At 32.4% G+C, this 21,997-nt stretch overlaps 1 protein-coding gene across 2 annotated transcripts in view; it reads left to right on the top strand.

Moving 5' to 3' along the window:
• Positions 1-21,997, top strand: part of LOC111148333 (EPH receptor A6) — an 874,015-nt gene that overhangs the window by 432,848 nt on the left and 419,170 nt on the right. For both annotated transcript variants that reach the window (XM_022504851.1, XM_022504843.1), the window contains exon 5: positions 6,101-6,436. In XM_022504851.1, coding sequence (XP_022360559.1) covers positions 6,101-6,436 — 336 coding nt within the window. The remainder of the gene's footprint in view (positions 1-6,100; positions 6,437-21,997) is intronic.

The raw sequence follows: 21,997 nt of genomic DNA, 5'->3' as shown, positions 1-21,997 counted from the left end.
TATTCATTTATTGTTTTGTTCTCCCTCCCCAAATATGGCTGTGCTTAGTCTTTTCATATTTCTCTTTTCTATTTCTAATGAAACTTTAATTAAAAATAATTGACTCAGACACAGAAAGGGCTGTATGTAGGTGTGCATAATTTTTTTTTCATGGTATTAAGGAACTGGATGATATTTGACTCAGAAGACCCAAAGTCAGCCTTCTCATTATTTCATTTGTATTTTAGTGGGCTTCTATCAATATATGTGATTTTGCCATTTAACTCTTGACCTGTACAGCTATAATACATTTCTATAATTCATATATTTAGCTATTCTGTGAGTTTATAGATTTTTTTTTTTCTGAATTGATGAGTGTAGTCTATAACTATTTCTTGGAATTTTTCCAAGGTAAAGTTGTATCTGTGTTCTATAGCATAGAAATTTGCGGCCCCAGATGTTTACTTTTCAAGTTTTTAAGTGTCCACAGAACTATATTTTGAGAAGTTTGGGGGGTTTTGTGTTTTTTGTTTATTTATTTTTTGAGAAGTTTTAAATTCCTTCCCAACAGATAGAGAGATGGGTGACTACCCTTACCATAATATAAGCATTCCCTTCTGCTTCTTAAGTGATTTTCAAGTCATGTGAATCTATCTGTAACCAGTAACACCAGGCTCTTGGAAAGATTTTAACCTCAAACTACCTGTTTTCCAATATATGTGGAAATTGACACTATTTGAAAAAAACTTTGTGGAGGATTACACAAAACCATGCATTCTATTTTTTCCCTTAGTTAAAGCACATATTATTTCTGGATCAAGCTAGACCATGTTAGACTTGTATACAGTGATACACATATTTCAGTGTAATTTATACATTTATTGTTAGTCACATCTTCTATAAAATGGTGATTACTAACTACCTTTTGGGTTTATCATGATAACTGAATTAAGTAAATCACATGGAATATTAAGTACACTTCTTAGAACAAAATCAGTGCTCAAAAATGTTGGCTTTATTTTTAAAAATCATGCCTGTAAGGTATAAAAGTGCTCCTTTCTGCCTGAGGACCAATAAGGAAGTGTCATAAAGCGGGTAACACCTAAACTGGAACAAGAAGGATGAGTAGGAATCTTCCACAGAGCAAAAAGACATAAAGGAACAGCATGCACAAAGGCATTGAGATGCAACAAAAGGAAGCAAGAGAGGCCTGGTTATAAAGAAACATGGTGAAAAGATTGAGAGGTTTAGGTTTTATTTTGGAAGTGAATTGTATCTGGCCTATTAGATTTTTGTTTTCTTTAACTGTGAATTTTAGAAATAATGAAGAATCTGAAAAGAATTATCTAAGTCATCATTCACAGTACTATGAAAACAATGGATAGTAAGTCAATTTTGGCATCAATTTGGTTACTGAAGTTGGTGTAAAAATATTGAAGAAAATGAAAATATGTTGACTAAAGGATTTGAAATGTGCATTCTGTTGTATTTTGAGCAATACTTAATTTAATAGCAAGATTTAATTTTCAATTGCTCTTCTGTATATAACATTATTATAAAGTGCTCCAAGATAACATTATTAAAAAAAGAATCTGTCATTGGAAGGCAATAAATTTCTCATTAATTTGTATGTTCTGAAAATTTGTATTTGACAATACTCTCTAAGCAAAGCACTATAAAATACTTTAAATATTTATTTATCAGAATTTTTTTATCTATAGGAAGAATACACATAGCAGTATTAAAAAAATTTTTTTAAACCTGAGAAGACATAGGTATCATCCCACCGTGAACACAGTGCGTGAACTTTACATAACTATAATACTTTCCTGGACCTCATTTCTTTATCTGACTAAACTGATTTATCTTCCCTCTGGTGAGGATGAAGCCCCTCTTTTGTGATTACTCATCATCCATTTCCAAATGTACAAATATTATATGAACAGAACTTAGAGCACAAAGTGGCTTAGAGAAGGAAAATATAAAATTCTGCTTACATTTACTCCTATTAAATACATTTTTCAAAAATCATTTGGGAAGGACATATATTAACAATATACTTATAGATAAAAGTTAAAGTTAATAGTGATAATTCAAAAAACGAGGTGACTTTTAGAGTTTTAAATTATGCCCATATGCAAATCTGACAACCTATATTTTCAGTACATTACTAAAATCTAGAGATATACTTTTTCATTTATTCCTATGTGTTTATCTTTCTTTAGCAAATTTTATAATTTACTCATTGTAAAAGTATTTACCTAAATATCTCTAGATGGTTCAATATATTTTTTAAATGTTCTCTTTGACATAGATCAACACAGAAATATTTTTCTCTCATTTGTAAGCTTATATATAAGAAGAAATTTCTTTTTTATTAGGAAATGCTACTATATTTATGATAGTCATTAAATTAACAAACATATTAAAATCTTTGCCAAATAGTAACCTAATAAAATATAGTTTAATAAACAGTAGCCTTCCATGACTTGATTTCCTCAGTTATTTGGATCAAATTTTCATTGTTCTTAAGGTTAGAAAATGCACCTACAAACACAATTAGCTATACAGTAGATGAATACTCAGTCTCCAGTCAGCAATAAGGACCTATTTATTTGTGAGTTAGCATATTTCTACAATTATAATCATGAAATATAAATCCGCAACTATTGATGTAGTAACTGAAATATGATCCTTATGTTCGCTCTCCTTCTATGTCAGCCTGTTCTGCAAAATGCTAGTATTCCTATAGATGCTTCTTGGAAAATAAGGTTCTATAAACAAATGTTTGGGAATTTTGGATTCAAGGAAGAGAAACAAGTTGTGTTACTTTTGTTTCACTGTCAAGTTGGCCAGAGGAGTCTTAATTGGAATACTAAACTAGTTTTTTTGTGTGATAGTTCATGGGATTAGAGATACTGCACAGGATATATTTTGGGAAATGCAGTTCTGTTTAAAAACGTTTTACATAAGATGAAATAAAACAAAATAAAAATAGTAACCCACCTGGCCTCTGCTACTCAGAGGAAGATGGGAGCTGCAGACTCAAATGCTTTTCTGGGAAGAGAAAAGATAGCACTGTCCTAGGCTTCTCAGAAGTTTGCTATTAGAGTATTATTCCTTTATTCTTTAAAAGTATAAAGGGGGACCCAAATTGAAGCAAAAAATAAAAAGAAGATTAAAGATGTATTTTCTGGATACAAACTAGTAGAAATAAAATTGTGGTTTTAATGTAAGGTTTATTATGTGATGGACTTGAAAAACGTCCAGTTGCAAATCAGACTAATTGCCCTTCTCTTATGAAGTCAGTCTGGAGGGTGAAGTGTGGAGATTGCTTTTCTTCTATGTGAATTATTTGTTTCTCTAAAGAAAAAAAAAATCAACATAAGGAAATCCCTAAGAGTTTTCAATATAGATATCTCCAAAAGGGTTATTGCTGCCAAGTTTTTTTCTCAATGTCACATAATCTTTGTATAATTTGTAAATGATAACAAACCAATCAGGCCACATTCATAAAAGCCCAGTGACACATAATTTAGTTGAATCTGAGGATTAGAATTAATTGTCTCTCTTTGTTCCAAGTTCTAAATCTTAGTAAATGATTCACTGCATGTCATTACAGCTTAATATTTGCATGAAATCACAGTTTAGCTGGCATAATTTAACAGCAATTAAAAAGCTATTTAATCGTCATGCAAATTGGTATAAGGGCCCTTGAGTAAGAAGGGTGTCTGGTTTGTTTTTTTTTTTTTTAAAGTATCTCCAGGCGGACAGTTATACACTTGCGGACACCCGTAACATAATTGATAACATTCTTCCTATTCATGAAAATATAAGTGAATAATAATTCATGTTTTCCTTTATAAATAACAGAAAAGAGCAACAATATGAATATGTCATTCTGTAGGAAGGCCTTATTATGATAATGATAATGTATCTTTATCTTCCAGGCATAAGTCTAGGTTGGAGGTAAGCTACACATGTCCTCGTCCTCTAGCTTATAATACTTTCCATATTTTCCCTTCTGAAGAAAGACACTTCTGTAACTCTCTGAAACATGAAATGGCATAAAACAAAGTATGCAGAAACCTGTTAGAAAAGCTAACCGTTCCATTTCTAGGTCAGGCTTTAGGTAATATATGTACAGATGACTGAGGCCCTTACCCATCAGGCTGCTGTTATCAGGATCCAGCAAAAAGAAAAAGAAAAATATAAAATAACAACTCTTAATATTTCAAACCCAACACATAATCATGTAAATTTATGAGTAATGTTATACTACTCTAACACTGTATAACAAATCTCACTAATGAGTCCCCTGTACTTATTCAAACTATTCCCTACATGGCAGCCAGAAAACCCGAATGTTCTTTTTTAAACACTTTACTTCCATATATAAAATCTATAAGCCTGTTGCTGTTGTGCATAGAAAAATATCCAGACTCATTACAATGAGCCTAGAAGTCTTACACTTTCCAACCCCTTCCTCTTCCTTAAAGCTCACTTCTTTCTTTTTCCTTTTGCATTCTAGCCATAGTGGTTATCTGCCAATTCCTTGACTATTTTCAGATCTTTCTTGACTAAAGAACCTTCTACCCTTAATACTTCTCACTCCTCTGACATCCTCTTCCTCACCATCTCCATGAGGCTTTCTCATAATGATTCTCAGATTAGTCTTCCTGATAATGTTTGGGTTTTTTAAATATTTATTTATTTATTTATTCATTTATTCATTTATTTATTTTGAGAGAGAGCAAAAGAAAGATCACGGGAACGGGGGAGGAAGAGCAGGAGGGAGAGGAACAAGCAGATTTCACACTGAACGTGGAGCCGGATGTGGAGCTTGATCCCATGACCCTGAGACCATGACCTGAGCCAAAATGGAGAGTCAGACACTCAACTGACAGCCATCCAGGCACCCATGGTCCTCCTGACAGCCACCCAGGCACCCGTGGTCCTCCTGTTAATGTTTAGTTCACTTCCTTTCCTTTTGATGTTTGCAATTGTACTTATTATAATTTGAATTATAATTTATAATTCAAATTATAATTATAATTATAAAATTATATAATTATAATTATAAAATAAAATTATAATTATAATTTTATTCTTCTTTTAATGTTTGCCTGCCATTCAACTTAAATATATATAACAAAGTAGGAATTTATTACATTCACAATGTAAGTCCCAAGTCTAACAGGTGATCTGGCACACATAGTAGTCACTTAAAAAATATTTATTTCATGAGTGAATGACTGTATCTCGAGATCCAAAAGGACCCTATACCAAAACTTGAATTTCTTTCTGTGAAAAGAAGGTTGCAGCTAATTCTATACCACCTTCTAGGCAAACTTTCTTAATAGCAGAAATTTAAAGAATTGTTTTAGATTTTTTAAAACTAATCGTTCTAAAATATGACAGGATTGTTATTTTATTATATTTATACAATGAATCTATCAAAAGCATATTCTCTTACAGATAGGATTCTGTATTATTTCACACGTAGTGTAGTGCTGACTCCTAGTAGACCTTTAGTTAATGTTTATACAAGGAATGATACAAAACTGAGGTTTATTTGTTTGTTTATTTTTAAACTGGGATTTAAAGTACTCACATAAGTGTAAAAGATTATTGGCACAATTTTAAGAAAAGACTGGAGTAGTTAAAGTTTATTAAGTACTCTATGCAGTGTGATCCACATGGAAAAATATTAAGAAACATATTGTGTTTTTGTATATGTATGTATTTTTTTCAAATTTTGAAAATGGTGATATAATTATTAAAATGTAATTAAAACCATCACATAATTTAAAATCATTTTTGCTTATGATATAGTCCAGTAAACAAATTTTCAAAGTGTAATTACCATATCTTTTGGATATTTTGGGCTTTTGATATTTTCATATTCATATACCAAAGTTAAGATAGAGGCCATCTTTCCCCCCCACCCAAGACTTCCAGGCTTAATCAGATGTTTTTAACCATATTTCTTTATGGTTCCCATCAGAAAAGCTCAAACTAATATACAAGACAAATGTTTATTGATGAAGTTTTCAAGTTAGCATCCTTCTAATTCATTGTCCTACACATGTACATTTGTTTTTTAATTGCTTTTCTCTAGGGCCACCTTCAGCTCCTAGGAATGTGGCTTTTAACATCAATGAAACAGCCCTTATTTTGGAATGGAGTCCACCAAGTGACACAGGAGGGAGGAAAGATCTCACATACAGTGTAATCTGTAAGAAATGTGGCTTAGACACCAGCCAGTGTGAGGACTGTGGTGGAGGACTCCGCTTCATCCCAAGACATTCTGGCTTGATCAACAATTCTGTGATAGTACTTGACTTTGTGTCTCACGTGAATTACACCTTTGAAATAGAAGCCATGAATGGAGTTTCTGAGTTGAGCTTTTCTCCCAAGCCATTCACAGCTATAACAGTGACTACGGATCAAGATGGTAAGTTCCATTGGTATTCTCTCTAAACAAACTCATAATTCCCTTCTCATGCATAATATCCCTGGTGGGCCTTATTCACTGAGGTGCAGTTGTATACTCTATACACTAAAAAGGTGATCTTCTGGTTGTTGTTCTTACTGGTTTCTAAAGTCCAGAAGATTTTTATATTACTTCTTATTAGTGAGGTTAATTAGATATAATGCTTCTCAGCAATGTTTATGCACTGCTTTTGATATAATCCTGTACAAATATATCTTAATGAGCAAGTCCATATTACTTACCAACAAATGTCAGATAAAAAAAAATGTTGCTAAGGGAATTAAAATTCAGTTACTCCACTTATGCTGTCATTCCTTTTCCATATCAAATAAAGCAAATAGTAAGAATTTATGTTAAGTATAATTCGTATCTATGTTGTAAAAACATTGCAGCCAACATGCTTAACTGTGATCTACTCTGAAAAGAAAAAGCAAAAAATATCCAGAAATGTATCCAAATGCTGTTGTTAAGTATCATTTGCAAAAAGTTGTTGAATAGTCTTTTTAAAAAATCCAATTGCTTTCAGTTAAATATTCCCTTCATAACAGTATAGATTTTTACTATAACATAGGCACAAATACCCCTATGATTCTTGTAAGAATATATTCTCTTTAGTTCCCTCATAACATGATTTGTTGCAGTACATGATACAGGAAAAGCATCAGAGATTTTAAAAACTCCCTTCGAGAAGCATTCATAAATTATGTGGGCACACAAATGATTTACTTATAACAGAGAGTGTTGTATATGAGCATATATATGTGAGACAAATTTATAAAGATAAAACTATTCTTATGCTGTAACAAATGCCACAAACTGTGGTTTAAACAACAGAAATTTATTTTCTCACAGTTCTAGAGGCTAGAATTCAAGAATAGTGTATCAGCAAGTTTGATTTCATTACTCAGCAATAAAAGGGAACACATTATCGATGCACACAACTTATATGAACTTTAAGAGCTCCTGTGCTGAGTGAAAAAGACAATTTCAAAGGGATGCATACTGTGTGGTTCACTTATATAACATTCTTGAAATGACATAATTATAGACATGAAGAATAGATAAGTGGTGGCCAAAGCTGGGAACTGGGGGAGAGGGATATGGCCATGAAGGGCAGGAGAGAGCCTTTTGGTGATAATATAGTTACATACCTTAATTGTTGTGACAGTTACATGAAGCTGAGTATGTGATAAATTGCATAGAGCTACACACATACACACACACACACACACACACACACACACACACACACACACAGTAGATTTTACTAATGTCAATTTCCTGGGTTTTATTTTGTACCATAGTTATGCAGATAGTTAACACTGTGGAGGCTGAGTAGATGGTGTATGGGATCTCACTATACATATTTTTTGAATCTATAATAATTGCAAAATTTTAGAAAGTTTAAATGAATGTGACTTTTATTTAAATGGTTACACGTAAATTCACTTTGCTGATAATCTTCAGAAATAGATCTGATAAATAAAGCAAAGTCACATAGTACTGTACAATCATCACCTTGTATATACCATGCAGTTTTACCCTTCATTTAGCAAATAACTACACATCATAGAATTTGCTTTATGGCTTTTAAAAAGGAATTCCTATTTCCTCTTTTTTTCCTTCTTTCCCATAGTATCAACAAAGTCTGGTCAAATATATCTTCAGGATATAAGAGATTAGCATCTTCTGTTCCTCTCTACATTAGCAGATGACATCTAAAGCGTTTTGGCTCCCACGGTCAAAAAAATACAACTCAGAACAACCATTCTTAACCATAGGGTATAAATAATTAAGTTGGGTGGTAAAAGCAGTATTTCACTTTAAATAAAATATATATGTACCTTTCTTTACATAATTTCATACATATTGCATTGAGCAGTCTTTCATTCTAGGATTAAAAGAGAATTCATTTACTCTACTTTCTCACTTAGCAGAAGACAGAATATAAATTGTTTCTCATTTTTAAAATGAGAGAATTCATTAAAACTGTATTGCTTTGAAGACAGAAGTTTAATTAGGCACAAAATAAAATATAGTATCCATCTATTGAGACTATACATTCTGGAAGGATACTATTACTAAGCAGGCCTCCCCAGTAAATTTCATTTTGTTGAAGAATATTAAGAAATAATTATTGTTAATTTAACTGTCTTTTAGATGTAAATAGTAAGAAAAATCTAAATATATTTAAATTTTATTTGAAAAGTACATAAAGGACCTAACTGAGCTAAAATATTGCCAAAAAAATTAATGAAATATTATGACCATCAGAAAAAAGACAAGGATGTCCACTCTTACCACTTTTATTCAACATATTGCTAGAAAATCCACCCATAACAATCAGACAACAAAAAGAAATAAAAGGCATCCAAATTGGTAAGAAAGAATTGCAGTTGACATGATACTCTAAATAGAAAACCTTAAAGATTCTACAAAAAAAAAAAAAAACTAGAACTGATAAACAAATTCAGTAAAGCTGTAGCATACAAAGTCAATGTAGAGAAATCTGTTGCATTTCTATACACCAATAATGAAGCAGCGGAAAGAGAAATCAAGGAATCAAACCCATTTACAATTGCACCAAAAACCATAATATAGCTACGAATAAATCTAACAAAAGAGATGAAAGACCTGTACTCTAAAAACTATAAAAACACTGAGGAAAGAAATTGAAGACAACAAAAAGAAATGGAAAGACATTCCATGCTCATGGATTGAAAGAACAAATATTATTAAAATGTCTATACTACTCAAAGCAATTTGCACATTTAATGCAATCCCTATCAAAAACCACTAGCATTTTTCACAGAACTAGAATAAACAATCCTAAAATTTGTATGGAACCAGCAGAGACCCCATATAGTCAAAGCAATTTTGAAAAAGAAAAGCAAAGCTGGAGGCATCACAATTCCATACTTCAAACTATATTACAAAGCTGTAGTGATCAAGATAATATGGTATTGGCACAAAAATAGATACATAGATCAATAGAATAAAATAGAAAACCCAGAAATGAGCCCACAAATCTTCAACAAGCATGCAAGAAAGAATATCCAATAGGAAAAAGACAGTCTCTTCAACAAATGGTGTTGGGAAACCTGGACAGCAACATGCAAAAGAAGGAAACTAGACCACTTTCTTACACCATACACAAAAATAAATTCAAAATGAATTAAAGGCCTAAATGTGAGACTTGAAACCATAAAAATTCTAGAAAAAAACATAGGCAGTAATCTCTTTCACATCAGCCATAGAACTTTTTTCTAGATAAGTCTCCTAAAGCAAGGGAAACGAAAGCAAAAATAAACTACTGGGACCACATCAAAATAAAAAGTTTCTGCACCAAAAAAAACAAAACAAACAAACAAACAAACAAAAAAACCCAAAAAAACCACTTCTGTACAGCAAAGGAAACAATCAACAAATCTAAAAGGCAGCCTAAGAAATGAGAGAAGATATTTGCATATGATACATAGAATAAAGGGTTAGGATCCAAAATATATAAAGAACTTATAAAACTCTTAACACCTAAAACAAATAATCCAATTAAAAATGGGCAGAAGACATGAATAGCCATTTCTCCAAAGACATCCAGATGGCAAACAGATACCTGAAAAGATGCTCATCATCACTTACCATCAGGGAAATGCAAATCAAAACTACGATGAGATATCACCTCACACCTGTCAGAAAGGCTAAAACCAACAACACAAAAACCAACAATGTTGGTGAGAATGTGGAGAAAAAAAAAGATTCCTCTTTAACTGTTGGTGGGAATGCAAACTAGCACAGTCACTCTAGAAAACAGTACGGATGTTTCTTAAAAAGTTAAAAATAGAACTACCCTATGATCCAGAATGACACTACTGAGGATTTACCAAAGAATACAAAACACTAATTCGAAGGGATACATGCATCCCTATGATTATAACAGCATTATTTACAATTGCCAAATTATGGAAGCAGCCCAAATGTCCATATATGATGAATGGATAAAGCAGATGTGGTATACATACCATGGAATATGATTCAATGATAAAGAAGAATGAAATTGTGCCATTTGCAATGACATGGATAGAACTAAACAGTATAATGCTAAGCAAATTAAGTCATTCAGAGAAAGACAAATGCCATATGATTTCACACATATGTGGAATTTAAGAAAAAAATGAGCAAAGGGGAAAAGAGAGAGAGAAAGTGAGATAAACCAAGAAACAGACTCTTAAACTATAGAGAAAAAACTGATGATTATCAGAGGGAAGGGATATGCGGGGGATGGGTTAAATAGGTGATTTGTTTAAGGAGAGCACTTTTCATGGTGAGCATGAGCTGATGTATGGAATTATTGAATCAGTACATTGTACACCTGAAACTAATATAACATTGTATGTTAACTAAACTGGAATTCAAGTAAAAACTTTAAAAAAACAACAAAAATAGTCCTGTATACAGGATGGTAGTGAGCCATTGAATATTAAAGCACATTTACCTGGCCCTAACCAAAAAAAAAAAAAAAAAAAAAAAAAAGTATTATGATCAGCCTTACAAGTACGAGTGACTCTCCCCACGTCACAATTTTGAGAAACGCCAAGAAAGCCTTGTCTCTCTGTGCTGAAATTCCTACATTAGAATATCACATCTTTAAAAAGGCAGATGATTTAAGCAAGGGTAACAGTATAAAATAGCTCAATCCGTGCATGTATCAGTTATGCTTTTTTTTTTTAAAAAGACTTTATCCATTTACTTGACAGAGATCACAAGGAGGTAGAGAGGCAGGCAGAGGGGTGTTGCGGGGGAAACAGGCTCCCCACCTAGCAAAGAGCCCGACACAGGGCTCAATCCCAGGACCCTGGGATCACTATCCTAGCCGAAAGCAGAGGCCCTAACCCACTGAGCCACCCAGGCGCCCCTGTGCTTTTAATATCATATCCTATTGTTGGATTAAAAAAGGACCTTATAGTAACTGGAGTCTCCCAGAAGCTGGCTTCAGCTGTTATAGTGTGTGGCAGCCTTAATAAGATAATAGATTTACTGTTGCAAATTGAGAAGGCATTTTCCATCATCCCAGTTGGGTATCTTTGGAAGATCTCTTTGAAGCAACTTGAAAGTCACTTTCCAAAGTTATTTAGTAGATAACACATTGCAATTTTGTTGGACTGGGAGGACCACAAAGATTTCTCTCTTTTTTTTCCTCTCTTTTTCTCTCTCTCTCTTTTTTATCTGTAGGTTATATATCATTGTTTTTAAGCTAAAATGGAAAACTGATACATGCTCTTCACAAACCTTTAATTTATTCAACATATATACATTGCTGAGTGAGCCCATATGAACCTTACACTCTGGTGGGGAGCAGATAATTAAAAAAAGAATTTGACAAATACATAATTAGTAGGCAGTAAGCCCCACTAAAGAGAAGAGCAGAGTGCTCTGAAAGCATGTATTCTCTAAATCTAGGAATAAGGTTTTCTTGAGGAACTGGCATTTAAATTAAGTTTTGTTCTGTAAGATGAGTAGGTAAAACGAGACTGCGTCAAGGGAAAGGATTCTGAGCAAAGGTTAAGCAATTGACAGATTAGATAATGATGACCAGTATAAAAAAATTGTCTAAAAAGTTGACATATTGCAGAGGTACATCAGAATTTGAGCTGAAGATTTAACTTAAAATTTGGATAAAGGAGTGAGTGTCTATAGAACAGCCAAGACAAGTTAGAGAATCACCCATTTAGCAGAAGATACTGCTATATTATCAGGGCCACAAATAGGGGAAAAAATCAGCAGAGTAATAATTTTGTTCATGAGGTGACACTTGTTTAAGTAAGGAAATAAAATATTAGAGACCAAAAAGTATAGACAACTGAATTATGTTTTTACTGCTTTTTGTGTGCACAGTGCAGAACATGGAGATAATGAGGACATTTGCATTAAATAGCCTTTTCCTTCATGTAGCTACTAATATGTATATATCTTTTCTCATATTTAGGAAACATTAAGGAAAGCATATTAAATAACCCTGACTTAATTGTTTGCTATCTGTTTACAATTAAACAAATATAAAAAATTCCAAATCACTTACAACCACTTAGCTGTAGTTAGGAGAAACATTCCTTGATTATTCTGATTCCGGTTGGATAAATAAGATTATAGATTTAAAACTATGACTCTCATAATTAGGAATCTTTGCAGTAAACCTTAATTAACTGACTTCTACAATCCCTAAGAGCTATTTTTGCAATCTTCTATTTTCATAGTTTATTTAAATGGTTTTTAAAGGTGTTTCATTTAGAAAGCAACACCTAGAAAACATTTTATTTTAATCTTCAGTGCATGATAGGAAAACTAAGGTGTGTAGTTCAGTAAAAGGAATTATTCAGTCATAGAGAGTAAAGGAAAATGTTAATCGTGGATAGTCAACCTGAAACAAATTGTGTTTGTAGATACCCTGACATGTGCAAAAACCTTTAGGGACAATGTTCAAAGTGAAAGAAATGCTAAATTACAAACCAATTCTGCTGATATTTGCTAACAGGACTTTAAAGCAATTATTGTCAGAACCAAGTTGTCTAATTCCTTAAAATAACACTTCTATCTCTGCCCTTGGGTGACTATTCGGTATAGGTCTTGCCTTAGGCTCACATTTTGATTGGAGATTTCATATATTTGCTCAGGCAGCAATAAGTAATTGAACTAACATTGAAAATAGATTTAAATAAACAGAATTTGTATATATTTACAAACGAGATGTCTATTTCAAAAGCTAACCTTTTATACATTGCTAGAGAAGGTAATTAGGGATGTTATAAATGTTTGTTTATTTTTATATCTGTACTTTAAATTATTTTATCTCTGGATACCTCTCACAGTCCTGTAAAAATCTTGACAGCAAATAATTATTTTTTCCAAAATCTGTACAAGTCTATTCAAAGTGAGAAAAAATCAGTATAAAAGTTTTAAATGCTTACTAAATATACACTGATTACAAGCCAATGACATTTTTTAAAAGCCAATAATGATAATTTAAGAGAGATGCTGTATTATTTATATTTTTCATATTTTTTAAACACAAGAAAATTACATATCAAAAACTACAAACAACTTATATCCAAGTATAAAATGTTCCTATCTCCTCAGGAAGTGTTTCTGCTCTGAGAAGTTCACTGAATATTTTCTTTATGGAAGATAATTGAAATGTTGGTCTAGTTAATCATAACTAAATGATTTTGTGGTTCAGCCAAATATTAAATTATAATAGAGCCTGGATGATTGCAAACTTTTTACTCCTGAGAAATGTCAAATTACTTCCAAGTCTAGTGTCTTTTTGTGGCATATATCTTTTGGGTAAATGAATGATCTGGAAAAGTCCCTTAGACTTTAGCAGTTAATTTGCTGAGGTAAGTCAGTGGCTCAGCTCTCAGTCAACACGTGCAGAAATTGAACTGCTCCCAGTCAGTTATGTTCAATAGTACACATGTTCCTATCTCACTGAAACATAACCATATATTTTTTTTCATATTTTGCTTTTCCAACCAATATATGGCTTTTTGAGAGCAAAGATTATGTGTTTTTGACTAAGAATATTCTCAACCTCCGTTGTCTATAACTTCATAAATATCCATGGACTTGTGTTAACAGAAATTAGAGATGGTTTGAATTATCTTTCATTCATTCATTTATTAATTAATTCATTCAAAAATATTTATTGAATATTTACTGTGTGGCAGGAACTATTCTACATACTAGAGGTATAGCAAATAAAGGAGAAAAACAAAAACCAGTTATATTCCCCTGCTTTTCTGGTTACTATATATTCTAAAGGCAAGTAGTGATGTATCCCATGAAGAAGAACTAAGCAGAGTAGGAGATTTGGAAGAAAAAGAAGGAGACATTTTACTTGGGGAAATCCAAAACTACCTCTCTTGATAACGTAACACTTGAGCAGATCACAAGTTGAAACCTGCGAATACATAAAAGGCTATTCCGGGCAATGGGAATAAAAAGGGCAAAGCCTTAAATTTAAGCAGACACTTGTCTAGAAAGTAACAAGAAAATATTATTGCATATAGTTTCTTTAGCACATACTAAATTTCGTGCTAACTAAATCCTCTGGTGCTGTGCTTACAGAATTTTCAACAAAAGGTTTTAATCAACACTAACCTATTGTTTAATAGCAATCATGGTTTTTCTTAGTGATCATACTTGCTGGAAAAAAATGTGTTTAATCCTAAGCTTCATTTTAAGCAGTTGGCTCTTCGAGTTAGCAGCTGTTTCTCTGAGGAATTCATTTGTACATTTCACAGGAAAGATGACTAAGTATTTTCTTTAGTATAAACTAATAAGATCTTACTGCTATTATAATGCCTCTACTACTCCATTAACAATATTAACAGCATTTGTTCATACAAACTGAAAAGTAGAGGTAGAAGATTGTTTAGTAAAATATTTTAAATCCTGAAAAAATAAACTTGATTATCAGTGAAGATAAATGTATATGATTATATCATGCATTATCTGTATCTGCCAAAGGATATAAGGCTCTACTTTATGGTAGGCATATGTCTAGCCAGTTATTTGCTCATTTCCAATACAGTTCTTTGTTTGGAGACAGAAGCCAATTTAATTTCATAACTAAACTCTCCCTACAAAATAAAGTAGCTGATTTAGATAGCTGATTTGTACGAGGTTTTTAAAAATACATTTTCCAAACCCTCCTTGTTTTAAATATTATAAAGGATTGAAAAAGCATTAATGTGTAAGATTTAAACTAAAAGATTTTCAAGGTTGACGGATTATCCTGATCATTACTGAAAATGTGAAACGTCTTCATACTTAAATACTTTAATTTATAAAGATTGAAAAAAAATTGCTGACCTTTTAAACAGACTGAAATTCCATATAGAATCTTTAGATTAAATAGCTTTTTCTTTTCTTCCATGTGTTCCTCAGCACTTTTCTATTTGGTTTGGATTCTAAACAGTCAGTTCCAGCTATATAATTTGTGATGCCCAGTGAAAAGTGAAACTGCAGGACCCTTTGTTCAAAAAGCAGGAAAAAGGGGTCATTAAAGGTACTAAAATATAAAGCCTTTTCCTTCTGCAATTTCTCTCTCAACTTGTTATAGTGCTTTTTAATTGCCATTTGATGTCCTTATAAGTAACAACAACAAAAAAATACAATTTCAAATTATTAGCATAAACTTTACCATTCATCTTTATATTGCTCAATGCCACCTTTAAATTCAAATATAAAAATATTTAACTCATCTGCAAAATCATCAAAATCATGAAATTATTTTCCTGTAGTCCCTCCTCTTCCGTCTCAGTCCCTAAATATTTTTCAAGTAGACCAGAGCAGACAAATGTAAGCCATACTCAGAAAGGTTGGGAGGAGGGAGAGAGGTTTCACCAGGAACTGATCCAACCCAGTGACTGGGCACTCCCCCTGCACGGGATTCTTTTAGGAAGAATGAAGACACCCCCAGGTTCCCAAGGCCTTCTCAACCCATAGTGGAAGGAAGAACTGTTAAGGTCTTTAAACCGTCTTTCCAGAAAGCTACCTGCACAGGGTGGGTGAGAAACTTGCCCCAGTAAGACGTGGCCTCTTTAGAACACAGATGGCCAACACACACACACACACACACACACACACACACACACACACACAGCTTTGCACTCCCCAGGGCTAGTGGACCTAACCTAGATCCTGCCTGTGCACATGTCCAGACCCCCACTGGACATAGGAGATGCCCCAAAAATGTGATCCTGCCTCCTCAGTGGTCAACACAATCACCTACCCCAGGTGGAGGGTAGCAACAATGAAGGGGTGAGGCAGGAATTGGAAGACTGCATAGTAGAGAGCAGGGGAGTCCGCCAAGGAAAACACATCTTGGATATGTGAGAAGGTGACCAGAGGCTGGACTTTGCCTAAACTCAGGGCCCCAAGCTCTCAGGGATGCTCATTGTCCTGCCACACTCACTTACAAAACATGAGTTCAAAGATAAAATTATTAAGAATTTCAAGATGGAAGTAGTTGAGCATTAAAACCCTAAGTGGAGTGAAGGAACTGTGCAGGTTGGTAAGTCACACATTTATGAAGCAAGCCCGGAAAACATTTTACAAAATAATAATGTCATTGTTTTTCCCATTTACTTCTACGTGTTAGTCAGCAAACAAAATATACTCAGTGACATCGTTGTGCCCAGGACTGCGCTTATATGCCAGGTAGTGAAAACAAGATGCACTTTTGAGGGTTTGAGATGTTATGCCCACTGAGGAGCAGCCAACACTCAGTCTTTCATTCTGATTTAGAAGTGAAAGTTTGCCTAAGTAGAAAGAAGATTATATGATATCTGATTCAATATACATTTTCAAGAACTGAGTGCCTGAAATATTACTCAGTAGACAAGTCCTTAAAATATGTATAATGAATGATTAAATAGTGATATGAGAAGGAGTAAATGTTGACATTTCACTTGTCTAGTTTCATGAAAGAGAGCCTAGTTGTTTGAGCACATATTTGCTTTGTTAGGCACTGAGCAAAGCTTTCAGTTATGAAAGAGTAAAAACAAAATAATTGAAAGTTAGTTCCCTATTGTACCTAATGCAATTCTAATTATTTTGACATCCTAATAGACCTAAGGTGAGACTCCGTGACTATGATACCTTTATGCTCTACTATATATTGTTATACTGAGTCATTTTCAAAGTATACCCTAAGATAGAAAAGTTTTTTTTCTTAAAACAATTATGAATTAATTTGAATTATGTATATTCATCTTTTTAAATTGTAATCCAGCTTATACATTTCTTAAGTCATCTTTCATTAAAGCCAGTAAATAATATGGCAAGGATGATAAATATATATACATATATATGGATAGAAGTGTACTTTTCATTCCATTTCGTTTTGCCTTTAAAAACTTATTTAACTCCTCTGTTCTAAGATGAGTATTACCTTTTACTTTATAATGTTCATATGAATTGATGACCTCTTTTTTATACTTCCTCTTTCACAGCTTCTTTGTATAAATAGTGAATGATTGACTAGTTTCTATCTCTGAGTTTAGATTATATTTTGATATGTTTGAGAGTTATGTCTTATGTCACAATTTTGTATTTTTAAGTTTTTAAATCACTTTTCTGAAAGGTAAGTGTGTTGGTCAGTTGTAGATATGAACTGCACATTCAGATTCCTAAAAATTGGGAATAGGTTCCTCATACTTATTTTTACAAGAAGAAACACTTAATGTGCTGAATAGTTTTGAATATTTAAAAGATTCAACTGCTGTTTTTATTTAGCTGTTTTAGAAAATGTGAGTTACTTGTATTAAGAGCAGAACAATTAAACTCTATTTCAAATGCAACTTAATTATATATTTAAATTTAAACTATAACTGACATTCAAAATTATTTCCTAAAATAAACTATTTTTTACCATTTGAATTTTATTAACCTCACTGCTGCTATCTCATATTAGTTTTACACTTATTTTACAAGATGACAATTTTCATGTGCCTTAAAGAATCTCATGAGACTGTAGACTTCAACTACAAGCTATCAGGCAGGATGCACATATAAACCTTATATAATATATATATATATATATATATATATATATATATATATATTTATTTATTTTATATTATCAATAAGTGTTCTTTTCTCTCATTTCAAAGATATCCTAAGAAAGATTTCCAACCTCTTGTATCATTTAACTAACTCTTTCAACATGGTTTTCCATGTATTTCATTAAAATCTTTCTTCTGTCTGTTAACCTATTTAAGAAGAAAATATAAAAAATAAATTGTGCTTCAGAAGATGGAAGGTCACCATTATCTGCATCATCACTGTCTATAGATGGAAGACCACCAGTACAAATTCCAGTTGGGTCATCCTTACTTATTTCATTTGTAAATTTATCAACCCCAACCCAACTGCTTCTACTATTCTCTAATTCTATATGTCTAGTAGACTAGAGAAGTACTGTGTATTCATGGTCACAAATCTTAAAAGGAGCCAAAAGAGAAGTGACAGTATATCAAATTAAGGACTCTTCAAGAGATCCTCTTAGATGCATTTTCGAGGTAATCTAAGAGCCTCAGAGTCATTCTCTTATATGACTGCTAAGCAATGTTAAGCTCCAGAGAAGACTGTCATTCTGGCACAGTAATGGTGGCTCCAAGGAACATTTGTACAAAGGAAAAAAACAACAACAAAAAACAAAAAACTCTGAATCGCGTGTAGTTACCATGATGAGCAGTGAGTTTAAATTCACTCTTACAGCTTAAAATCTTAACATTTTCAACTCAGAACATTCAGACAGGGAAGTGTTTGTTCTGTAAAAATCATCCATTTTTAAAAAATGGATATTCATATTGTAGAACCCACAATATGAAATTTCATGTTAAAATATTGCAGAGTGCTTGAATCTTCTTTTATATTACTAAGCTGAAACTAACATGGCCATGCTAAAAACACATAACACCTTTGACATAGTCAAGTAATTAGAACTTTAAATGTAGCATAAATTAAAATAAAAGGATTAATTATTTGTTTATGCCAAATTTTTAAATATGGGGAAAAAAATCTTAAAGTTTCATGTTCAAATCTTATTAAACAGTTTTGCCTTAGATTATTGATTTAATAAAACTATAAGACTAGTTTCTTGTAAATATCATGCCATTTAATTTATTGATATTTTTAAAGTAAATATTAGATCTAACTAATATGAAAAATGACTTATTTGTTAGAAATAAATTTTTTAAATAAATGGTTAATATATTTTTTCTAATTTTCACAATTTATAAAAGGTATGATGATAAATGTAGAGCAAAAAGTCACCAATTTTTTTTTTAAAGATTTTATTTACTTATTTGACAGAGAAAGGGAGAGAAACAGTGAGAGAGGGAACACAAGCAGGGGGAGTGGGAGAGAGAAAAGACGGCTTCCCGCTGAGCAGAGAGCCCAAAAGGTGGCTCTGTCCCAGGACTCAGGGATCTGACCTGAGCCAAAGGTAGACTCAATGACTGAACCACCCAGGCATCCCTGATTAGATCAAGTTTTAATGAGCTTTCAAGGGTAGAAGTCCTCATTCTTATACTATGATCTAGAACTAGGTATTTTTCTCTATTCTACAAATGTTCCATTTTTGAAAATTTCTCTTATTAATATTAATTTATTTTTTGCTTAAATTTCATATTCTACTTCCATAAATTTTCATTTTTCTCCCTGTGGTGCTGCACAGTCTCAGAGGAGAGAATGAGGTGATACACCTGCCTTTATTTGACTTTTAAACCTATTACAGTTTGTCAAGGTGTGAGAAGCATCATAAACATAATATGTGAAAATTACCCATTATCTGACATACATTTGGCCAACAAGGACTTGATTTATAAGGGAAAACTATAATTTTAGAGTCAAAAGATGAGGAAATTATTGCCTACTTATTTATTAGTTAATAGATGAGAGGAATAAATATTTGGGATTTATAATAACCAGACAAAACCTCAGATTCCACACTGTCTAAACTTAATGTATAAACATGACAAACACATGGTTTTGCTATGTAAGATTTTGCATAAAAACCCCTTTATTTTCAGATTCTTACTTTCTAAGAACTAGGTACTTTTCTCATGATTCTATTTTGTTACTGAAATTTTGCCTAATTTTCTGTATAAAAGTTCTCTTAAGGAACATCCATCATATTTTCATAATATTTTCCAAAAATTGATGCATTGCATTTGAGTATTAAAAATGTCATCTGTTGCTAAGATAATGAAAATGTTACATAAATGCAGAATGTAGTGCTACTCCATGACGATATGTCATTTTTTTTAATGGATTCTCATCCAAGAATATCCCCTTAAAAGTTGAAAAGTATATTTAATCAAAATCAACTAATGAGTAATTAGCTTACATTTCAGGAATTAATTTGTTTTCCTAAGGAGAAGATAAAAACAGTTTCTGATCAAAGGAAAAGAAGACATAGCCTTGAAAAAAAGTTCTTAATATACAAAAGAAGATTTAACATCTTTTTTTGGTGAAGAAAAACATCTGAAATTAATGGGGGAAGTATATGTCATTGAATAAAATTTTTCAAAGGAAAATAATTATTTAAAACATTTCCAGGGGCACCTGGGTGCTCAGTGGGTTAAAGCCTCTGCCTTCTGCTCAGGTCATGATCACAGGGTCCTGGGATCGAGCCCCCGCATCGGGCTCTCTGCTTAGCAGGGTGCCTGCTTCCTCCTCTCTCTCTGCCTACTTGTGATCTCTGTCTGTCAAATAAATAAATAAAATCTTTTTAAAAAATAAAATAAAATAAAATAAAATAAAAATAAAACATTTCCAGTTAATCCTTAACTAAGAAAATACCCTTAAACCAATTACAAAGGATTAAGCAGATAAGCATTAAATACAAAATTTTAAGAAAAAGTAAATATAGGTAAATATTCACTAAGTAGTAAATGAAGAAGCAAAAAAAATAATTACAAAGCAAAAGATAGATGAGTTTAATAGCAATTTTATTTCTATAGAAGATTTTGTTCATTTATTTGACAGGCGGAGATCACAAGTAGGCAGAGAGAGGGGGGAAGCAGGCTCCCTGCTGAGCAGAGAGCCCGATTCGGGGCTCAATCCCAGGACCTTGGGATCATGACCTGAGCCAAAGGCAGAGGCTTTAACCCACTGAGCCACCCAGGTGCCCCAGGAACTTTATACATCAAAGTCATTATAAATAAAATGAAAATAAATGTTAAGCTGGGGAAATACTTGTGATGAATGGACTATGGTAAACATGGGCAAAGGATAAGAGCTTTCAATTCTCAGAAAAAATGCAATTGTCTAATATATTAAAAAAAACTTCACTCTTGCTAAAAATCAAAGAAATGAAAATTAAAACTGATAGATAATTTTCTTCTAATCAGATTGGACTTGCTTTTTGTGTTTTGTGGTTTTCTTTGGTAAATGGTAATGGTCATGTTTGTGAAGGGCATGATTTGGTCAAAACTCTGATACTTCTACAGGACTATAGGAGTAACTATAAAAGTATATGGCAGTATCTTTCTAACACCCTAAAATTATTATACTCTTTAAATTTCCTCTTGTATATTAATATCTAGGAAAGATAAGCATGTAGAAAACTATATATGTGTGTAAACATGCATTATGGATGCATAATAAGGAAATATATAAATATCCTAAATGACAAAAATAAATAAATAAATAAATAAAATATTATGTCTATAAGATGGGAATGTTAAGTTTAATGAAAAAGAATAATGCTAACAGTATCCTAAGTGCCACAATAGAGGCTTTCTGTATGTTATCAAAAAATTATGTAAATAATTAATGTACACATTAGTCATAAGAAAATGAGTAACAAAATTTTCAGATGTTGGTACCGTTTCTTTCTGTGTGATGGATTATGGTTGATGATTTCTCTAGTGACTTGTAATGTCCTTCATGATGCTGATGCTGACCTGATTATCCTTTTATAAGTCCTTATATTTATCCTGCCTTAGTACTTAT

The sequence above is a fragment of the Enhydra lutris genome, unplaced genomic scaffold (assembly GCF_002288905.1).
Source record: "Enhydra lutris kenyoni isolate GAN:26980312 unplaced genomic scaffold, ASM228890v2 scaffoldscaffold2, whole genome shotgun sequence".
In the NCBI taxonomy this organism is placed as follows: Eukaryota; Metazoa; Chordata; class Mammalia; order Carnivora; family Mustelidae; genus Enhydra; species Enhydra lutris.
This window is presented reverse-complemented; position numbering and strand designations above follow the sequence as displayed.